The sequence below is a fragment of the Electrophorus electricus genome, chromosome 15, assembly GCF_041902795.1.
Source record: "Electrophorus electricus isolate QZ-2024a chromosome 15, ASM4190279v1, whole genome shotgun sequence".
Classification (NCBI taxonomy): Eukaryota; Metazoa; Chordata; class Actinopteri; order Gymnotiformes; family Gymnotidae; genus Electrophorus; species Electrophorus electricus.
This window is the reverse complement of record NC_137511.1, coordinates 715,686-737,500: the sequence shown is the minus strand read 5'-3', so window position 1 is coordinate 737,500 and position 21,815 is coordinate 715,686. Positions and strand designations below refer to the sequence as shown.

The 21,815-nt window shown below is 45.5% G+C and overlaps 1 protein-coding gene across 12 annotated transcripts in view; it reads left to right on the top strand.

Annotated features, from left to right (window-relative positions):
- The window catches only part of pcdh15b (protocadherin-related 15b), a 115,232-nt gene that overhangs the window by 35,208 nt on the left and 58,209 nt on the right, over positions 1-21,815 (top strand). For all 12 annotated transcript variants that reach the window (XM_081697168.1, XM_081697165.1, XM_035533817.2 and 9 more), the window contains 8 exons: positions 5,056-5,164; positions 5,528-5,640; positions 11,738-11,944; positions 13,393-13,527; positions 16,447-16,596; positions 17,324-17,517; positions 19,109-19,241; positions 20,274-20,353. In XM_081697168.1, the coding sequence (XP_081553294.1) occupies positions 5,056-5,164; positions 5,528-5,640; positions 11,738-11,944; positions 13,393-13,527; positions 16,447-16,596; positions 17,324-17,517; positions 19,109-19,241; positions 20,274-20,353 (1,121 nt within the window). The remainder of the gene's footprint in view (positions 1-5,055; positions 5,165-5,527; positions 5,641-11,737; positions 11,945-13,392; positions 13,528-16,446; positions 16,597-17,323; positions 17,518-19,108; positions 19,242-20,273; positions 20,354-21,815) is intronic.

Below are 21,815 nucleotides of genomic sequence, written 5' to 3'. Positions count from 1 at the left end.
GGGAGTGCTGTCCATTCCCACTGAGCCACAAGGGCTGTTTGAAGTCCTTTCCCGGACCACAGCACAGATGGGGCGGGTCTGTTTCAGCACCCAGCTCAGTGAAGTGTGAGGGACAGGCACTGTGCTGCAGACACACGTCCAGTGATGTCTCTGCACATTACGTAATGACTTCCATTCCGATTTTATTGTCTGCTGTAGGTGCGCACAGCAATTCTGTAACATGCTGTAAATTATTAATGGCCAGAAGTCTAATAATCAACAATAATGGGTTCTGCACTAATAAAGTCTGCAGACTATCAGCACTCCCCTTTCTAAACTGAACTGCTTCTGTACAGCAATACCTAGAGTCAATTCAGTTAAATTCATATAAATTCAATTCAGAATGGTATCGTCCATTAGTACAGATTGGATCTTTGTCAGTTTAATCGCTGTCTTGAAATGGTCTCCCACCCCAAAATATTCATGCAACAGCTGTGGTATGAAACCAACACCTAGATAAGAACTTGGAGAATGACTAGCACAAACTGACATAGCAACAGATGGAGTGGCAACAGATAGAATGAAGTTAGTCATTCATACAATTCAAAATCTAGTACAGATTTTCTGTTAGAAAATCTACCTTGGCAAGATGTTTCTGAAAACATGTTAATGAACTGGGAGGAAAGTGTATAAAACATCCATTATGCAGAACATACATTGCAGACTGTCAAAACTAAACATAATTTGTAATAAATACAATAAAGCAAACCGCACAGCTCCTCTGAAATCTCCCCATAAATGATTAAACTCATTAGAATTATGGAAGACGACATGACAGATGCTGGAAGTTGCAGCCTCGTTGCCTAGGCAACTACTCTCTGTGAGGATAAGGGTGAACCTCGGGGGTGGGTCAGGGAACGTCAGTGTGACCTCTCAGATGTGGGCCAATGAGGCTCAGAGTGAGCCTCGGGTGCAGGGCAGTGAAGGTCATTGAAGGTCAAATTTGCAGGTTACCTGCCTGATGGTTACCATGGTTACCCCCCCCCCCCCCCCCGCCGCATCTATGGTCATGCCAAATAACTAAGCACAGCCAGCAATGAGAGTCAGTATTCATGATAGTAGAGAAAAACAAAAGATAAACTTTATTAGCACAGACAAGACCAACAAGGTAAACAACAAAGCAGAACAACCAACATCTTCTTATGGGGTCTGAGGTTTTCTTTTAGTGACATGTCATTCCTCCAATCACAGCCATCTCTCTTACATTTTGACCTCTTATTATCCCTCCCCTTGCTTGGGAAAATCCACTATTGTATATTGATATCTGCTTGGTCATCACTTTTCTTGTACAATTATATACAATCTAAGATTGAGCCCATGTGAGTCTGTAGATGCACCTCAGTGTATGTGTATGTTCTGTGAATGTGTATGATTAGGTGTATGTGTGTGTGTGTGTGTGTGTGTGTGTGTGTGTGTGTGTGTGTGCGTGTGTGTGCGCGTGTGCGCAAATGTGTTAGGTGTACATGTAACATCTGTCTTAAAATTAAATCCCAGACCTTATTACTAGATTTATTACTCTGAACCAGGGCTTCTTTGAATGTATGCCTCAGTACCTGGGACTTTTTCTTATGTACGTTCAGACATGGGTTTGCCAGGTATGTGAAAACAGTGTAATCAGACAAAGGTGAGTAAAATACATCGCATGACTTGAAAAGAAAAGGTCCCAAAAAAATTCCCACGCCTGCAGGTGGCTCAGTGGGTGGTGACACCTTCAGGTGCAGGTCATCAGGTCATCAGGTAGTCAGGGTGACACCTTCGGGGGCAGGTCATCAGGTGGACAGAGTGACACCTTCATGGGCGGGTCTTCAGGTGGACAGGGTGACACCTTCAGGGGCGGGTCATCAGGTGGTCAGGTTGACACCTTCATGGGCGGGTCATCAGGTGGTCAGAGTGACACCTTCGGGGGCAGGTCTTCAGGTGGACAGGGTGACACCTTCAGGTGCAGGTCATCAGGTAGTCAGGGTGACACCTTCGGGGGCAGGTCTTCAGGTGGACAGAGTGACATCTTCATGGGCGGGTCATCAGGTGCTCAGGGTGACACCTTCGGGGGCAGGTCTTCAGGTGGACAGGGTGACACCTTCATGGGCGGGTCATCAGCTGGTCAGGGTGACACCTTCGGGGGCAGGTCTTCAGGTGGACAGGGTGACACCTTCAGGTGCAGGTCATCAGGTAGTCAGGGTGACACCTTCGGGGGCAGGTCATCAGGTGGACAGAGTGACACCTTCATGGGTGGGTCATCAGGTGGTCAGGGTGACACCTTCAGGTGCAGGTCATCAGGTGGACAGAGTGACACCTTCATGGGCAGGTCATCAGGTGGTCAGGGTGACACCTTCAGGGGCGGGTCTTCAGGTGGTCAGGCTGACCCCAGTAAGTGTCTGTACAAATGCAGGTGAATCTCCACTATGTTTGCCTGCTTGTCTTAGCAACCAGTTCACATACACACTCAGTTCAGGTCTGTGTGTGTGTGTGTGTATACATGATGTTGAGTGAATCACAAGGGCTCCGTGTTGATTTTCCAGACGCCCTGGTCTGCTGGGAGCTGGCGGACTTTTTTCTCTGCTACCTGCCTGTTTAGAAGAGCCTGCCAGTGGGGTGCTTGTGGTGTAAACACCAAGTGCTGAGTTTGCTCTCGGCTTTGCTGCACCCCCCCAGTCTGACCCCTCCTCTGCTCTCAGCAGGAGCCTCCGTAAATCCCAGACTTCACGCTCCCGCTATTCCACTTTATCCGTTTCATAATTCAGATTTTGAGCGGTCGAGATGGGGCCTGTGGTGGTCTCCTTTCATCACTCTGGGAGACCAGCACTCCCATCACTCTGGGAGACCAGCACTCCCATCACTCTGCACTCTTATCACTCTAGGAGACTAGCTGCTCACCACTCTGGGAGACCAACCCTCCCAGGAGTTGAAGCGGTGGCCATTATCTGTGCTCCTTGTCTTCCCAAGACACTGTCTCCATTAAGTAGTGCATGATACTTGTGAACTCCTGCATGCTAGCCAGTCAGTTCAGCTTCACGTTTGCAAACTGCAGTCTCACGGAGGGTTAACCAAGGCCAGGTTGGTGATACTGCCTGTTCCGACTGGCTTAGGATGGATGTACACATCTAACTTACACTTTAGTACCAAGCGTCGCTGTCAGGAATTGTTAGCATCAAGGAAGCAAGTGTGAAGGGATTTGTTTGAGCAGTTTTAACATCTCGATTTGTTGGTTGTAGGAAGGCTATATTAGGGGAAAGTCCCTGGTCGGTCCTGCTGGCTTTGTCTCAGTAAACCAGTTCAACAGACATTACCACACAGCACGTGGCATTTGGGAACCAAGCTACTTATCTTCATATAGACCTAACACCCTGAACGTAGGCAAACGCAGGGCGTTTAGAAACCCGCCATGCTCAAACCATGACTAATTGCACGGGTGATGATGTCAAGCAGTGGGTGAAGTCTTTATCCCACCTCTTCCTCTAACTGATGTTCCAGGCCCATGTCTTTCGCAGATAATGAGTGATTGAGGGAGTGTCCCGGCCAATCGTGGCCGGAGGCCTCGGCGGACACCTGTGATTTACGGCCTGCTTTGTAATTGCATGGAGGGGGGCGGGGGGAATACACCGTGCCAGGGGCAGATCCATTTCTTCCGGGCAGGTTGGAGATGAGCTGCTACTGGACCTTATTAGATCGGCCAGACCGGGCTGGACAGGCCGGACATCACTCTCTCTGGTTACACGTGGATGGAATTTGCTTTTTGGAGCGAACAGAGGCAAAGGGAGTTGCTAGGGTGTTGTTTGAGAGTGTTATTTACTTGATGTCATATGGCTAATAGTGAATGAATGAAGACTACTGGACTCAGACCACTCAACATTAGATATATAGCTTATAACATATATATATAACATGTAGTATTCATGTCTACTAATTCTGTTTTAAATTAATGGATTATGTATCATTGGCTTACCGTCTATGAGCTTTTATAGTCAGTCTATGAGTTTGCCACTGTAACCAATAGCACTTTGGCTTGCACACCAAATGAAATGTTTGCACTGTAGTACCCTACACCTTTGCCACTTTATCTTTGTAAAACATGCGATGGAGATTGTGTGGATAAGCAGGTATGCATGTGTAATGCCCATTTCCTGCGGTGCTGCTTGGTTCTCCCATGCTCCACTGCTCCAGTGCGCTATAGCCTACCAGGCACATCGGTAGTCCTGTTGCCATCCTCCTCCATGTGGTTACAGCAGTCCTGAGCTGCACTTAGCAAAGAGCAGGCGCGTGCTAATCTTCTACGCTACCCTGCCGAGCAGCTTTCGTCAAAGCCGTCTTTCTCGCCCGCTGGTGTGTTGCCTGCCCATCCCCCACCCACCCCCCAGCTCCCAGTCTCCCTTCTTAATGGTGTGATTATTGGTTTTCGGCGGGCTGGCTGAATTATGGATGAGCTACTTATTTACTGGCTGCTGAGATTACACCCAGGCCCTGTGTTTGTGATTCTGCACATCCATGCAGAAGAGGTAGAGAGAGAGAGAGAGAGAGAGAGAGAGAGAGAGAGAGAGTGTGATTCTGCACATCCATGCAGAAGAGGTAGAGAGAGAGAGAGAGAGAGAGAGAGAGAGAGAGAGAGAGAGAGAGAGAGAGAGAGAGAGCGAGCGAGAGCAGGAGGCCCAGGCTCATAGATGATAAGGATGAAGTTTGGGTGCTCATGGTTTGCTGAAGGAGAGCTTTAGCAGCCCCTCTTGTGTCTAAGATAATACTTTTTTGGCCGTATTGTTCTTGACTCCTTTGCTTGCGTGTACCCTGTGCGAGCTCTCGGTTTCCTTCTCCCCTCGTCCACGTTCGCTGCCCAGCCATGGGGTGCTCAGACAAGGGGTTGTAATGCCCTTGATGTTGCTGTTGGAATCAAAGGTGCTAAAGTATCTCGGCAGAGAGCAATAAAAGATGGTAATCACTGACGTCTTCCTGCATTAGCCTTTTATCTCCACGAGGTGAGAAAGCGTATGGAAAAGTCTCATTTAACAGCTTCTCTTTATCCAACAGAACCAGGTGAACCCAGTCAACGTGACCCCGCCGATCCAGGCTGTCGACCAGGACCGTAACATCCAGCCGCCCTCCGACCGACCAGGGATCCTCTATTTCATTCTCATCGGTAGGAGTCCGCTGGGCTTTTCGCTGTCAGTATTCAGGTCAGACTCGTCGCGGGAGGATGTCTGACATGAAGATAAGGCAGGGCAGAGGGATGGCTCTGTTTCACCGGGAGCGGGGAGGCATTTTCTGGCCCAGGGTGAGGTAGACACCCTCCTGCACTGCTCCAAAATTAGACCCAGGCACCGACGGGGGAGGATGGGCTGGCACTGGGGGACCAAGGCTGCCGTTTTGTGTTATTGCGTGTTACCCCCTTGCCCCGCCCCTGCAGAGGGTTCGTTGTTCCAAAATGAATGTGGCACTGAATGCATTTCGAACTGCTGGCAAAATGATTTTCCCTGATTGATGCCTCCCTCCCCTCCCTCAGGCAAACCCGAGTCATACGCGGACTACTTCCTTCTGAACAGCACAACGGCCGAACTGAGGCTTCTACAGCCCGTCAGCCGTGAGCAGCACCAGCGATTTGACCTGGTGATCAAGGTAAGGATAGAAATCTGCTGCTGTGATTTGGTTGCCAGTTGCTGTGCGGTGGATTGTGAAGCAGGTAGGAAAAGAATTAGTATGAGAGAGGGAGGGGGAAGAAGGGAGAGGGAGAGATAGAGAGAGAAAGAGGGAGAGAGAGAGAGAGAGGGAAGAGAAAGAGAGGGAGAGAGAGGGAAAGAGGGAAAGGGAGAGAGAGAAAGAGGGAGAGGGAAAGAGGGAGAAGGAGAGAGAGGGAAGAGAAAGAGGGAGAGAGAGAGGAAAAGAGGGAGAAGGAAGAGAGAGAGTGAGACAGAGCTGGGTTGAGCTCAGCCGTGACGTTGTGGCATCATGCGGGAGTACCAGTCTGCTCGAGAGTGGAGTGGTTCAGTGTAATGATGCATAAAGAGCAGCGTGTGTGCCATGGGACGCTTGCCCCACGAGCCCCGGCGTGGACATGGCTAATGTGTGGATGAAACACAGCCCCTTGCTAGCAGCTCCGCCTATGGCATCCCACAGGATCAAAGAAAAGTGGAGCTGCATACTGAGATATGGATGTATGCAGACATGTTACATGACTACTGTGTATCGTGAGTCAGAGGTGTGCAGTGTGTGCTGGAAATTAAGTGTAATAAAGAGTGTGTGTGTGCTTGCGTGTGTGCGGGATGTTTTTGCTACAAGCTTTTGATCTGCTTCAAGGTCAAACTCAGGGCTGCTTGAGCTATTCTTTCTTCCAGACGTCTCCCTCGGTCCCTCTTGGTGGTCCGTATTGGACAAATCACTCTCAGGTGACAGTTCGTGTTTGCCGAGGGATTGGGCCTCCGTGGGGAGATCAGCAATCCTGCCCCTGATACTCTGCCCGCACTAACCCAACAGGCTCACCAATCCCTCAGACTGAGTTACAAAGTGCCAATCTGCCTGAGAGATAAAGCCGCAGCCTCTTGCCTATGAAGATAAGGGCCTACCTACCACTAGACCTCCAGAACTCTGCCTCCAACTCATACAAATGTTTACTCTGTAAATAAGAAATTATTTGCTGTACTGAGGCTGCTGATATCTCTGTACTGGTACGTTTACATGCCCCTGGCAGAATCTACAAGATGTATACCATGTTTAGCGAAAATATGAGCACGGACCTTAAACATACCACAGCAAATACTAAAATGGGCCTGTTCAGAAGTACCCATAGTTATTAATGTCCTGTATTGACCCCTTTGTCATGAATGACAGCTTGTAGTCTTTTTTCATAGTTTGAGGCCCTTTTTATATTTTCTCATGTGGTAAAGTTATAACTTGTTTGGTTGCATGGTGCACTGCATGTGTGAGTCCCTCTCCAAAGTGGCTCAGTGATGTTGAGGTCACCAACCACTCCAGACCAGTCATTTCCTTCTGCTGAAGCCACTGAAGAGTCAACTTGGCCTTGTGTTTGGGATCATTGTCAAGGTGGAAATATGACAATGGATGTAATTTGTCCCCCAGTAGTTTCTGAAAACACACTGTATTCATCCTGGTGCCGCTTTTGACTAAATTCCCTGTGCTGCTGTAGCTCACAGAGCTTCTCACTGGGGTTGGGGTGCTTTTCTGCACATGCCTTGAGGAGTCCTTTCCAAACATAGGACTCATCACCCCCAATCATTTTATTCCTAATTTTACTTTTTAATTTTATGTTATTTTATTTGAATGATTTTAATGATTCTAAGTTTTGAGGCTTCTCTAGGGTTGGTTGGCATATTGTATGAGGGCTGTTTTGTGGTATTTGTGCAGAAGGCTTTTGTCAGGCAAATCTACCATGCAGACCATTTTTGTTCAACTACGTCCTTATAGCATGTTCTGAAATAGCCACAGCACTTTGTGCAGAGAAGGCTGTATTTCAGCAGAAATTGCTTGTTTTTTTTGTTTTTTTTTTTGCATCCTTGCAGATTTTGCTGGTGGTTGAGTATGAAATGTTTCTCGGTCTACCTGACCAGAAGTGATTGACATTTTCAAATGTTTTTATGCCCTTTTGTGATTTGTGAAGTTGAATTGCTTCTGTGTGCTGATTCGTTGTTGGTTTTGTTGCTCTCCCCATGCTTCAGTAAGTCAGCACCACTACAGCCATGGTTGAGATGCATAAGCGTCTCAAGAGCTGAGACACTGACACAGACACTAATTACAATCAAACCAGAGATGGGGGAGACTTACCCTTTATTGCCATTATCAACCTGTGTGTGTCAACCTGTGTGAATTGACACAAATTGAGTGTAAATCAGCCCAAATGTTCAAGAGTATGTCAACATTTGGTCACAACTGTAGGTACAAATGTACTACAACTGTAGGTATGTATGTACATCTGTACATGTATTTACTGTAGCTTAAATCAAGCACTAACGTCTACTGTTGTGACTACTTCAAATAACATCTCAAGAGTAGGCTTATTTTCTTTAGTTCTTTAGTTATCTTTTATACATAATCCTATATATGATATACATATTCATAATTATACATAATACAGAATTTTATTTTTATGTTTTTTATTTTGTTTGTTTCCTGTTTTTTTGTCTGTGATTTTATCTAGTTTTGGTTCTCTGTCTGACCTTCCTGGTTCTGCGACTTTCAGATGTACTATGGATGATCATACTGGATTGTCCCTTAATCCTAATCCTCCTACACTTGCGTCATGCCTAGCCTGTCAGATCGTCACAACAGTACTCAGTTGCTTGGCAACCTACAGATAATGTCAGATTAAAAATGATAAACGTTTAGGCATGTTGCTTATTTGGTAAGCGATCCATTAGCCACCCAGACTGTGAATGTGATGATATGAATGTAATTCTGTGAACACACTGCCCTTTCTGGCCAGTTGGAGCGCTTGGCTGCTCATTTTTCCTTGCGAATGAGATGAGATTTACTCCCACTCCTCACATTTAGCTGTAGATGTTTAGTACTTTTTCACCTCGGCAGTAATCACATTCTGGCCATGAACCAGACCTGTGCAAAACCCTGAATGAGCTCCTATGAAGATATAGTTCGTATGTAATGTGGAACCCTGCTAGAGGATGTGCGCACCTTGCATTTACGCATTCCTTAACCTGTGTTAATCAGCAGTCCAGAACAGGAAGGAGATTCCCATCCTCTTGTTCAGTACACTTGTCGTTTCTTTCTGCTAAAGAAAAAAGATCGATAGCGTTGTGATGTGTGCGCATGGCTCATGTAGAAGTGTCAAGCCCATGTCCAATTTTAACCTTCTCTAGTCTATTATATCTCTGCTGTTTATCGACACCTTAAGACTACCTCAGTGACCAACTATAGTGTGACTGTCTTTGAATTCTCTGGGGGCTCAAACACTATTAGCCTGGCGCAGAAAAGAGCAAGAGTCTTTTAGAGGTCGCGTTTCTGTGGAGCAGAGAGGGAGGGGCCCAGCGAGACTGTCAACCTTTAGTAATCCTTTCATGCAACAGAGCCACTAAGATGACAGAGTTCTGGCCATCTACGTCTGCGTCCCTCCATTGGGCCCTTGGAAGTGTTGGGTGGTGTTCATCTGGGGGCACACGCTCCAGAGGAATTAACTCTCCGTTTATGGTCAGAAAGGAGCCCCATCAATCATATTGGCTGCTGAGTTTTGACTTCTTTTTAATCATCTCACATCAGTCATAATTAACATTTTTAGCCCCAATTTCATGTCACCTGTTTTACAAACATGAGTTTAATTTACATATGGAAATATCACCCTAACCTCCTGATGTAGAAAACATGCAAAATAAAATGAGTGTCTTTTGCATCTTTATGAACAACAAGGTAATTACACATTCACTGTCTGCTTTACAGATACAGATACCTACAGTAGCTTGCACCTGTACTATCTGGAAAATCTTTTGGGTGTGGCTACCAATCTTCCTTGTTTTTTTGTGCTGTAGCCCATGTTCTTGCTGAGCCCAGCAGTAAGACATGTAGAACTACCCCAAAATACCACAGACATGGGTAATGAGGATATCCTGCTTTCACTTGGCCAGGCTGTCAGCACTTTCTTGGAATAAATTAGGGTTGTCTTCCAACAACAGGGATAATAAAATTAAATCAGTAGAGAATTTGAGAATGAACTGGTTGGGTGTGTAGACTTACAGCAATGGTTGACTGACAGAAGCCCTGTGGGGCTCCAGGTTCAGGTACATTCAGCCTTAAATGCTGATGTAATATTCAATAAAGAGTGCTCAGAGTTTAAGATGGCATTTGAGACATAGTCTACCCTTCCAAAACTGGTAAAATAACTTTTTAATGAGTTTCGTCATTTTCTGATGAAGTTGTCTCAGATGTAGGTGCTCCACGCTCTTCATAGTGCCAGTTTTAGAAACATGCTCCAGGAATTTCCCCAAAGTCTTCCAGGCTGACCTCCCTCATCTCTTAGGTCTATTTCTACCAGTTTTGAATATTCACATTATTCTTTAAAACATATTTTCACTCATTCCTGGTGTTTTTACTGTCTTTTAAAATGGTGTTTAAACTCATTAAAATTGTAATTATAGTTAATAAGCTAAAATGTCTTTTTTTTTGTGGGAATCTTGATCTACACACACAAAAATATTCAACAACAAAAAATATTCAATATGGCAGTAGTGGTTTTATCCAAAATGTCTTGCTGACATCTGGCAGTAATAGCCCCTGCCATTCTGTAATGGACCCCTCCTTTATGTAACCCCCCCCCCACCCCTGTAATGGACCCCTCCTTTCTGTAATGGACCACTCCTTTCTTTGTGTTTCTGACAGCATGTCACTGTGTACACTGAGTATATACTTCCCATCTCCCTCATGTTGCCATACCCCCATGTTATTCTCCATCTCCCTCATGTTGCCATACCCCCATGGCATTCCCCATTTCTCCTTGTTGTCAGTTATTCATTCTGTGTTACTCTTTTGCAGTGAATATACATCTGTTGTTTAAATGCCTTTACATTTGTTTTTTAATTAAACTCTTTGTTCTTTAACTCTGATTTGCTCTTGTACTCTGCTTCCGTACGTGACATTGGCCCCAACATTCAGACCAGACTTTACATTTATTCATATGCTCCATAGTGTGCTGTGCCCTCTTAGCCTTCTCTTGCTGCTTTTTAATTTTGATTTAGATGTAACAGAGATCAGGTGTTTACAAAGTGAATGCTGACTACTGAATGTCTCAATTCTGCCCAAATACCTAATTCACACCTGTCTGCTCAGCGTGGGTTTTTTCAACAGGGCGCCTGTTGGGCTTTGGTGTGAAGGCGGGAGGTAATTGGTTGGGGTGGGGGCGGTGCACTCCATGTTTCCCATCTGCTGGGAATGAGTGAAGTGTTTTGTCAGAATTGATGCCGCAGCTCATGTTTCCCACTCAGGCTAAGTGCTGTCAGCTCTAATGGAGAAGGGGCCTGACACTAGCTCGGAAAGCCCTGCTGCTGAGTCAGCAAGGGGTCTGGCTGCGGGGGTGCCTTCCGAGGCATCACTGCACCGTTCCCTCATCCCGGTCGGAACCCGACCACAGCAGGCACTGTCAGAGCAGGTCACAGGCAAACTCGGAGCTGTGTGTGTTTCAGCTGCGCTCAGCGCTTCAGCCCTGGGTGGGCACTTGGTTTCATTTCTACGACCCCCCATCCCCTTCTCTTTTAGAACCAGCCACTGAGACACCATCTCAATTATCTCTTTAGAGCTTGTTTAGCCGTAATTACAGGCTGCTGAATGTGTCAGTCTCATTAGAATGCTGGTCTTAATTGCAGAGGTTTGCGCTTTCCATCGGAGGAAAAAAACAACCTCTCCGACGCTTATTGTCTTATTGTCAGCCGCGGTTGTAGGACACAGATGCGTTCTCTAATTAGCATCAGAAGCCTTCTGTAATGAGGAGCACTCTTAAACTCTTTTGTGGTCAGCACTGATGAAAGCTGTGCCCAGACCAAAGTAACTCAGACTCAGTGATAGGAAGGGGAACTTAATTAATGTAGATCTCTACCTTTGATGGCATGGTTTGAGCAGTAGTTACTAAAGCTTAATTATATTTTCTTAAAGATTATCAACATTTATGTGCATCGTGCCCTTGGATTCATAGCACAGCTACACTAGTACAGACCCTTTCTCCATCTGCCATTCACATCCTGAATGTCTGTACTTTTGCTCTCAGGCAGAGCAGGACAACGGGCACCCTCTCCCGGCGTTCGCCAACCTGCACATCGAGGTTCTGGACGAGAACGACCAGGCGCCGTACTTCCAGTTAGTCACTTATCATGGCTTTGTCATGGAGTCTGCTCCAGTTGGAACAACAATCTCCAGCAACGCCAGTCTCACCTGCCCTCTGAGCATTGTCGCCATGGACAATGATGTGGAGCAGGTAGGAATCTTGTCTACATATACAAGATGAAGATTTATGTGCAAAAAAAGAATTGTTAAGTAAACAATTAAACTTCACTTTAATAGTCCTTCACTATTCCGTATTCCTTGAGTGCTCATCAGGACATATAATCCAAAATGTTTATTTAAATGTTGAGGGTTTTTTTTTGTTTTGACTCCCACTTGAAGTTCACACTGAACCGAGTGTGTTGGTATTGGTGGAAGTGCTAGTAGCGCACAAATATAGCTGTAAGGTCTGCCCTCGTTTTTGCTGTGCTCTCCTTTTTCCTACAGTAACCATCTTGCTTTATTGTTTTCTGATTACCTTTAGAGCGCTAGCATGGCATTTGAAGTGTCTCATATAGTCTTTGCTGAACCTTGAGGGCAGATCCCAGCAGAAAAGTACAGCCATGTTATGGGAAACTGAGCTCAGTGTGATGGCTGAAATTGAAATTAAAAAATAAACATTTTTTTTTTAAATTTCTTTTTTTTTAGCACAAAGGCTACTGCTAACAGAGTTCTCCGCTCTAATTAGCGTTCAGAGAATACGTGCCTGTCTTTACACTTTAAGTGAGGGCATAACACGGCACAGTGGCTCTGACAATGAGTGCGTCACCAGAGGTCCTATCTGTGTAGGTCTACGTGTGGAAGAAAGTAACCTCACATAAGGTTAATAACGTTCATTCAGTGTTGTGTGAAGAAACCTCTGCCATCACGGCCATTTTTCCTCAGACGCATTTGCTAATCCATTAACAACCAAGGCCACAGAAACATTATCTACCGTGCTGAGGTAAGGTAAGCAGCTCACATAATGGAAGTGGTTAGAGGAAGGCACTGTGCTCACAGGCCAACGTGTACCTGCCGCCCTGGTGCGGGTCAGAGCAGAATTCTGATCAGGCCACGCTGCTGGTCGTCCACACTGGCACACTCCTGTTAGCCCTGCGGTGCGCTAAGCACTTTGATGCAGTTTACTCAACACTTTCTTTTCCCTCTTTAACAAGACTCCACCAACCCCTCTTAAAATAAATCAGCACCTTGCAGGTATAGTCACATAGCTACCTCAATATGTCAGCAAATATTTTTTGTTTACCGTAATATTGCATTTTTAACTGTTATTGTGCTAGTGAAGTACAATTGTCTCAGGGTAGTAGGCTTGTGGGTACATTCATCCTTGATGTTCTTTCCATCTTGAATAAACTTGTTTGACACTTATGTTTTGCTTTAGCGTTACCGTGGCGACTGTCCTGCTGATCTCTGGTCGTTTCAGCTCATCCTCTCCATTCTCAACCCACGAGTTTGTTCTTTTGTGCTTTCCTGCTGTCTTCGAAATCGACTGCCTCACTTTCATATCCAGTGAACGGACTGATGTTCTTTGCCTTTGCAGTGGTGTGCTGTTTTCGTTTGAATGCTCTGTGCTTTTGAACACTCTCTGATTGATATCGCTTGCAGACCAAAGACCCCATGGTGCAGTTCTCCCTGGACAACTACGCCAGCATCTTTGCAGTGACGCCTACCGGGCTGGCCCGCTACCTGACACTCCTAAAGCCCGTGGACCGCGAGGAGCAGCAGAGCTACGGCTTCACAGTAAGAGCCTCTGGGGTGTCACACCTGGACTCCATGAGAAACCCCTGACCTCTTTATGACTTCTTACCCTCATCACTGTCACTTTTGAACTTTACTAGTTATGCAAGATTCCATCAGAAGTTATTGTTATAATCTAGATCTAGGCCCAGTTTAATGAAACGTATGAGACGTTTCGCCAGTCTGCAGTGCCCTGATAGTTATTTCTGTCTCAAAATGATGGCGCGAATTATGGTACCATTTTACATTTTATGGCCACTTAAACAGAGCAACCCTGAACAAATCTGCTTTTTTTTAAAATAAAATAATATCCTATACAAAAAATGTATAAAACTACAAAAAAAAAAAATGTGCAGTTTTGTTTTGTTCTTGGTCCTTTCTTTTGCGAGCACATATATTTGAAATCCCATCATTCTTTGGCACGTATGTTTGTCTGTCTTTGTGTGTGTTCATTCGGAGCCCCTCTTGGATTGATGTGCTTATAGGAATATGTAAGTGGGAAAAAAAGAAGAAAGCTGGAATGGAGGGATCGATTGTAGGCATGAGAGAAAGCAATCAGCATAAGAGCATTCTTAAACATTAGACTGTGGGAAGAGATAAATCGCACATCTGTAATGTAATGCCTTACAGTTGCCTTACTCATTAACTGGTTCTGAGGTCCCCGGTGTGAGCACCTTCCTCAAAGAACTTTCAATCATGAAAACAGTGGTTATTAAGCCCTGAACCCTCTCCCTCTTCTGCTAGCACAAACACGGCTATGCTAATGAGCCAACGACGCAAACACACAACCTTGGGTTCTTAGGGTTGTTTTGAGCAGAGAGATGGATGGGGGTGTCTGGGTATTGGCAGTGGCCTCCATGTCCCCAAAACTATGTGTTCTGGATTGGCAGTGTTCCAGTCCTGTCCCCTAGAGGTGGTGTCATGGCCTGGGGATTGATGGCCTGTTGCTGTGCAGGATCGCCGGAACAGCCTTCATTCCAGCTAACTCACTGATTTGTGGGGCAAGTTATAAAGAACATGGCTAACTTCGAAAATATCTGAAGTTTTTAAACCCAAGACAGGTAGCGTCAGCTACCATCACCATGTTCTCTAGCCTGGCATCGATGAGTGATGCTGTAATATACAACATAATCTAACAACATGTTAATTCATTTTTACAGTTTTATGTCTGATGCTGGAGGGCTTACACCCCCAGACGAATGGCGTGCCTGCTTTATCAGGTTGTTCTGCCAGGGTGTTGGAGGATCACAGCAGCCGTCTAATCAGGTTGAAATGTGGCTGGATCCTGTTTAAGGCCGAGACTGTTAACAGGCACACTGCTTCATTTGAGCCCTTCCCGCTTGGCAGCCTCAGACTGTGAAGCCTTGTGCTGCATACGAGTTAGCTGGAATCCCTCCAAGATCAACCTTGAGGATAGTTTGTTCTTTCTTTACTCCACACACACACTTTCAGGACCTGGTCTTATACACCTGAAGAAAAACAAATCCTGTTTTTTTTTTGTTTTTGTTTTTTTAAATCCAGAAAGGCCTCATTATGTCGATTTATCACCCTGCTCAGAGATTATCAGACACATTGGAGCTTTGTGTTACTCTGTAAATACCAGGAACCGCTGTGTGTTTCTTTTTGCTGTCGATCGCTAAATAGACTCTCCCGTTTCTTTCAGTAGAGGAGGTCAGTGCCTGTGATGGAGGCAGATTCAGATGCAAGGGGGGGGGGGGGGGGTTTGAGGGCATGTTCGCATTCATGAAACTGACACCACTCCCAAACGTGTCTGCCTCCGTGATGACACAGAGGCCTCTCATCTCCATGACGACACTGAGGTCTCTCGCTCTGTGATGGTACAGAGGCCTAACAGTAGTTAGTCTGCTACCTCTCACACAATTAGGCCAACAGGCTTTCCAAAGCTAGCACCACACTAGGCCCTAGATTAGTACAGCACATGTGCTAAACTGTATCTTTCTAGGTGTGCTGGCTGAAGGTTGCACACGCTGGTAGATTTACTTTCGGTTCTTTCAAAGACTGGATTGTGCATCAGGATATCAACAAAACAGCAAGGCGAGATGTGCCAAGAGTTTGAGCTCAGTTCGGCTAAATGTCACAGACATAAAAACGGCAGTGTGTGTGTGATTTCCACGTCACTGCTTCTACCGTGCTGACCTGTGGGCTTTTATCCAGTTCTCCTTGCTATAGCTGTCCTTCTACGTGCCAGCATTCTGCGGCATTGTCTGGAAATGGCTTTGACTGAGACAATCTTTTATATTCTGTTTTTTTTGTCACTGTTTGACTCACTTGCGCTGGTTCCCAAAGTGCTGCCCGTGGACGGTTATATACTGCACATGCACTCCCTCTGACTTCTGACGTGCTCTCTGATCTTCAGAACCCTGGGGTGTCCTACTAATCATCACATTGTGTACACAAGCGCTTTAGAATTATAAATTAACCAAGGCCATATTTCACTTTAGCTAATGGGAAAATAGCTTGGATAATTATGGGTCCAGCAATTGGTTCTTATATTTTAGGCCTTATTCTAATTTAACTGTAATGTTAGGATCATTACAATAAATTTAAACAAAATGTACAAACTTTTTATTTAAGACAGTAGATAAAATGGTAAATAATAAGCCAGAAAAAAAATGCTTGTTGTTACTACTTTAATACTTCAATGGAACTGTGTTGGGGTGCTAGGCATCAGGGTGTGATAACCTACATTAGATCAGACAAATGTAATGAATGAAATAAATAATGTGATGAGAGATTTTTGTTTGCATGGTGCTGTTCTTTTTCTTCACTGAGCATTACTAAATGTTGAATATGTTTACATCAGGTGAATGCCCATGTGGGTCAGAGTTGGAAAAGCACCCCACTCTGTGCTTTGGTATTCAGGTCTTTGATCGTTATATCTCTCTATGCTCCTTCCAACAGATGGTCGCCTCAGATGGTGTTCACGAGAGCTCTCCGGTGACCATTAACATCACAGTGATCGATGCCAACGACAACACGCCCACCTTCCCCAACGTCTCCTACAGTGTCAACGTTTACACAGACATGCAGCCCGGGGAAACAGTATTACGGGTAATCGATAACCCACTCACTGTTTTAGCAAACAGTCCACTCGCCCAGAGTAATAGGATTAGTGGCCTCATTTATGAAAGGCTTACGACTGGAATAATTGCGGGATCTGTCCGCTCTGGCTGGTCATTAGCCAGGCGGTTCTGGTGGAGTGAGTGCTGCACGCAAGCCCGCTACCTTGCAGGCTGCTCAGTAGTTAGGAGAGTGTTGGCGCTGACATGCAGGTGATTGACAAAATAGGTCAGGGCTCATGTCTGTGTGGAATAATACAGGCCTGCTGTAGTGGACATCAGGATGTTTACTTTCATTGAGGGATGTGGAGCATGGACATCCCATCACAGTGTTGTAAAACAAATCAGTATCAGGCTATGAGTGTAAGTATTCAAATTTTGGATGCCCAGGTAGTGCTTAAAATGCCAAGAGTTTTGCATTAGTTACATCTTATCATTTCACATTAAACTCACACAGGCTGATGCTGTACTGAAGTATCTGAGTTGTTGTATAACTTTCATAAGGCTAGTGGCTTTAATATCTTGATCTTGTCACTGTGTTAATGACACACAAAAACACATAATAACACACAAAATAAATTCATGCCTGGAAGAACCTTAATGTTCTCCTGCCCTAATTACCCCTCAGAAACCTGTTGTGCAAACGAAGTGGCTTTGTGAGACGTGTGCACACTTGGGCGAAGCCCTGCCAAAAGTAACGAAGAGGATTTCTTTTCCAGCTCACTGCGACAGATACTGATGAAGGTCCCAATGGCCTGATAAGCTACAGCATTGTCGCGGGGGCCCAGGGCCACTTCATCATGGACAACCGCACAGGGCTGATTACAGTGGCACCCGGTGTCAACCTGACCATGGGACACTCATATGCGCTCACCGTCAGGGCGGAGGACAGTGCTCCTTCCTCTGAGCAGAGGTGAGTGTGGGTAAGCATAGAGGGCCATGGGAGAGAGGATGGGGGCCACTTTGTTAGAGAGACCTGGTGGGTCTATCGTTAGGGTATGTAGCTCATTTGTTGGCATGCACAGCAGCTGGTGTTAGCCATCATCTACATCAAAATGGTTGCTTTCTCTGTTTTGTGTCTTTGTGGATGGTGGATCTCACGTGATGCTGACGTGTAAAAGAAACGCTTTGCGCCTGATACCTGATACACACATCTACAGCTATTACTACTACACAGACTCGAAAATGGTTTGCCATTCAAATACTATGTGGTCAGCAATCAGCAGTGGTCCTATGGCTCTGTGAAAGACAGACGAGAGCTGATGAACTGCACAATGCAGCAGAAGGACTACAGTGTGTAACTGTACACTTCTAAAATGCACCTATAAGACAGATGGACCTAATAAACTGACCAGTGAGTGTAGATACCAGATCAGGGTTTGTAATAAAGTGGCTGCTAAGTTTACAGTATAGTAGAAACTTGATGCCTTCTCCTGGTCCACTCTTTGATCCAGCATCGTGGGGGTGACAGATTTTGCTTTGGAAATGTCCCTCAGGACCAGCACAGCCAGGCAAGGCCCCTCCCCAATCCATCTGGTACACAGAGATGCAGAAATTGGAAACCTCTGCCTGTAAGTGTGGCTACCTCCTCTCACGTCCAGCACACGTCAGCCCGGTCCCTACCCCCAGGAATCCTGACAGGCTGCCGGATCAATAGAACAGCCGCCGTTAAGGATGCATCGCTGTTCCAGGGAGCTGGCCCCCAGTTCCACGGCAAGCCAGCCGTAGGTTGCAGGGCTCAGAGCACAGACACGCTGCCTTCCAAAAATTGACTTTGGGTTCAAATGTGTTTGCAATGGATGGGAATCATGGAGGGCTAAATGGAATATCGCAGATCACCTGCATATAAGAGAGGCAAAATGCTGAGTGTTAGTGAGAATGTGTGTGGGGTAGCGAGTGTGTGATTGTTTGGGTTGTCCAGATGGTGCTCACATGGACAGCACAATTACTGTAATTTTTTTTTTCACTGTCACATGAAAAGTTTTACTGTATGAGTGAGCAAGTCTTGACTCTCTGTACATCGTTGTACCGGAACATTCTTCAATGTAATAAAGTCATATTCACAGCTCTGCAGGCTGCAAGCTACACACTGAGGAGTATTGACTCAGCTGTGTGTGTGTGTGTGTGTTCTTTGAGCTCATCTGATTGCCGCCCATGTTCACATGAAGTTCTAGTGTCCATACAGAGATCTTTTCCGCTCCTCATTCTTCATTTTTATCGCGTCTCTCGCAATGGTGTCTGGAGCCGTTCTTCAGCTAGATGAGCTTCTCGGAAACTTCCACAGATGCTTGAGTCATGTGATTGTAATTACGCGCCTTAAAAAAATGCTGAGACATTAATATATGTCATGTCTGATCGCTATAGCAGATGTTGGCTAATGTTCTCTGGCACGAGCACTTTTTTAATGTATTGTGTTCTGCAGAGCGTGTGACGTGCAGTGGGTGCTAGGCCCATGGGACGCGCCCTCACACCTACCCGGGCTGACGTGCTGGTTTTGTTCCTAGGAGTTCCATCACCACTGTGTACATCGAGGTGCTGCCCCCCAGCAACCAGAGCCCCCCAAGCTTCCCCCTGCTCCTCTACAGCCTGGAGGTCAGCGAGGCCATGCGGATTGGAGCCACCCTGCTCAGGCTACAGGTCAGAAGCCCCGCTCAGATCTCCCACTTCTGAGTCTCTTGCATTAATTGACACTGCTAACTGGGTGTTAGATGCTTCCGAGTGCCTTCTTTACCAGACAGCATAGGAATCGATAGTTCTTTGTAGAGCTTTGCTGATTTAAGCCTGCTGTTTCCGTGGCGTAAGTACGAGAGAGCTGTAGACCTTTGTGGGTGTTCCAGGCTGAGCCAGAGCATGAAGGCTTTCTAAGCCTAAAACTTTATGTACCAACAATTGACAGTGAGTTTGTTTGGAGGGCCTGCTGTCCTTTTAAGGAGGTTCCTACAGAAAGTGCTGGCATATCCTTCCTGGACTCCGTAGGCGGTACTGGATCTGTTGGTACATGGTCACAGGCCTCTCGGGGCGGCCGGTTGGCAGCTGGTTGGTTCTGTGCGACACCACGAGCGTTGGTCTCACAGAAAGCCCACTGCTGTTGCTCTTGGACCGTGCCACTTCCACAGTGGCTCTGGGCCTCATGCTGTGCCATGACTGTGGTAGTGAAGAATGTACGTGCAGTTTCCTCTTGATCTGGTAGTAATGGGCACTTGATTTGCTATGCTAATGAACACTTTTTATGAAAGATGCTGATTCATCAGAGGTCACATCTTATAACTACCAGAGCATAGGCAAGTGTAATTTGTTGGTATAATAATTAAGTAGTTCAAATTTGAGGCTCACAGTTACTGGTATGTTAATAATAACAGTGTGAGTTTAAGCAATATTAATAAATGGTCAGAGGTCACTTTTAGAGTGAGGTTTTTTTTTGACCTTTTACATAGATGCCTGAGTTTTTCTATCTGCTAACACAATTTGAATGAATGTACCTTGTGTGCATACACCCAAAAGCTTAATACTATAGTGTTGGGCCTAAACCTTTTGGAGCAAATCATGATCTTTCTCCATAAGTATCCTGCAATGTTCCTGTTGGGGTTTCCCACCGGAGCAGAGCCTTGTGGAAGATCAGGTAAGTGATTGAATTACTGTTACATGAAAGTGCTGCGTTTCTTTTTGCAGGCAACAGACCGTGAAAGGGATCCCATTACGTACGCCATCCAGAGTGGGGATCCTGACAACGTCTTTGAGCTCCACCAAACGTAAGCTCACTCTGAAAGCTTTTGAACATGTTTTTGTTTCACCAAGTCTGTGGCTATTGCTGGACGATGAACACTGATATTGTAATGTAACACTCCCTGCAGTAGGGCAGAGATCACATTAGCCAGAGCAAATCTATGTGTTTTGTTAATTGACATGGTTTTATTGATCACAGTCTGAGGTGAGTTTCCTCTGAGTGTTACACTAATGTTGAAGACAGCACAATTGTTTGTCTAATTTGAAAGAAAACCTTACCTGCTAAACTTGGCTTTTTGTAACCATAAACCATAACACCTCCGGGGCATCACTCTTGTATGCTGTGAAACCTGCTTTAGCAAATACCAGGCAGTGCACACACCCCTGGTCTTTATTTTGCTTTCCTCTTTACTGCAAGTACAATTTCAATTACATTAAATGATATAATTACAATGGAAATTACATTTAACCTAGATTCACTTAATTCCAGTCAAAGGTATCTTCTGCCTAATTTTCCCAAGTTCAGACATATTTGATTCCTTCGAATGAAGAGCTGAAAGTTGAGAAACACCTTTCTAAACCATCAACTCTCTATAGTGTAGGCCACACTTTATCTTTCACAAAGCGTACATGCATGTGCAGAGTAACAGATCAATAAATAAAGTAATTCCTTTACTTCTAAAAAGCAGGCTTACACACATTTGTTACTTAGGGCCTCTTTACAGAATATGTATTTTCTCATGGTGAAAACTGCTGATGCGTTCATAAGACATCTTTCTTTTATTTATTTCCTGTATTCTGAGAGCAGAGCCGGAGGATTACTCTAATATAAAAAGGCTGCCCATTATGTCTTAAGAAATAAACCTCTCATATTCCAGCCTGTTACCAGCAGATGCTCCAGTCACCTACCACCTCCCTGCTCTTGAGCTTGCAAACTATCAAAGGCAGGAAATTGTGAACATTATAAAATATTAATAAGTCCGGGCTATTGGAGTGTCTCAGTAAGCAGGGAGTAGGAAGTGAGCTGATGACTGCCGGCAGGCCCACGGGCCCCTGGGCCACCTCTCTCACTGCCATCGCTACACTGAGGGCAGCTGCCACTTGGAAAGGGCTTTATGCAATAGCTCAACAAATCCACACGTTCGGCAAAAGGTGCCTGGAGGCGAATCTCTAAAGGCATGCTAGTGTTTACGTGGCAAAGAGGAAACACACCAACCTGACAGTGAAAAAAAAGTCACCACAAACATGTCTTCTGCAAGAAAGTTGAAGACTTTCCGCTGCTTTGTGTGTGTAGAACGTACAGTCAGCGTTACGGCAGGCTGACAGAGTTGCATATTGGCTGGTTTAGACACTCAGAGCTGTCTGCTCTCCCCTCATACCCCCCACCCCTTCTCTTGCCTCCACAGACTCAGAAATCAAATAAATGGAGGAAGCTCTGCCTCATGAGGCTTTTGGGTTTTCTGATAACTGTTCTTCATGCCCCCCCAT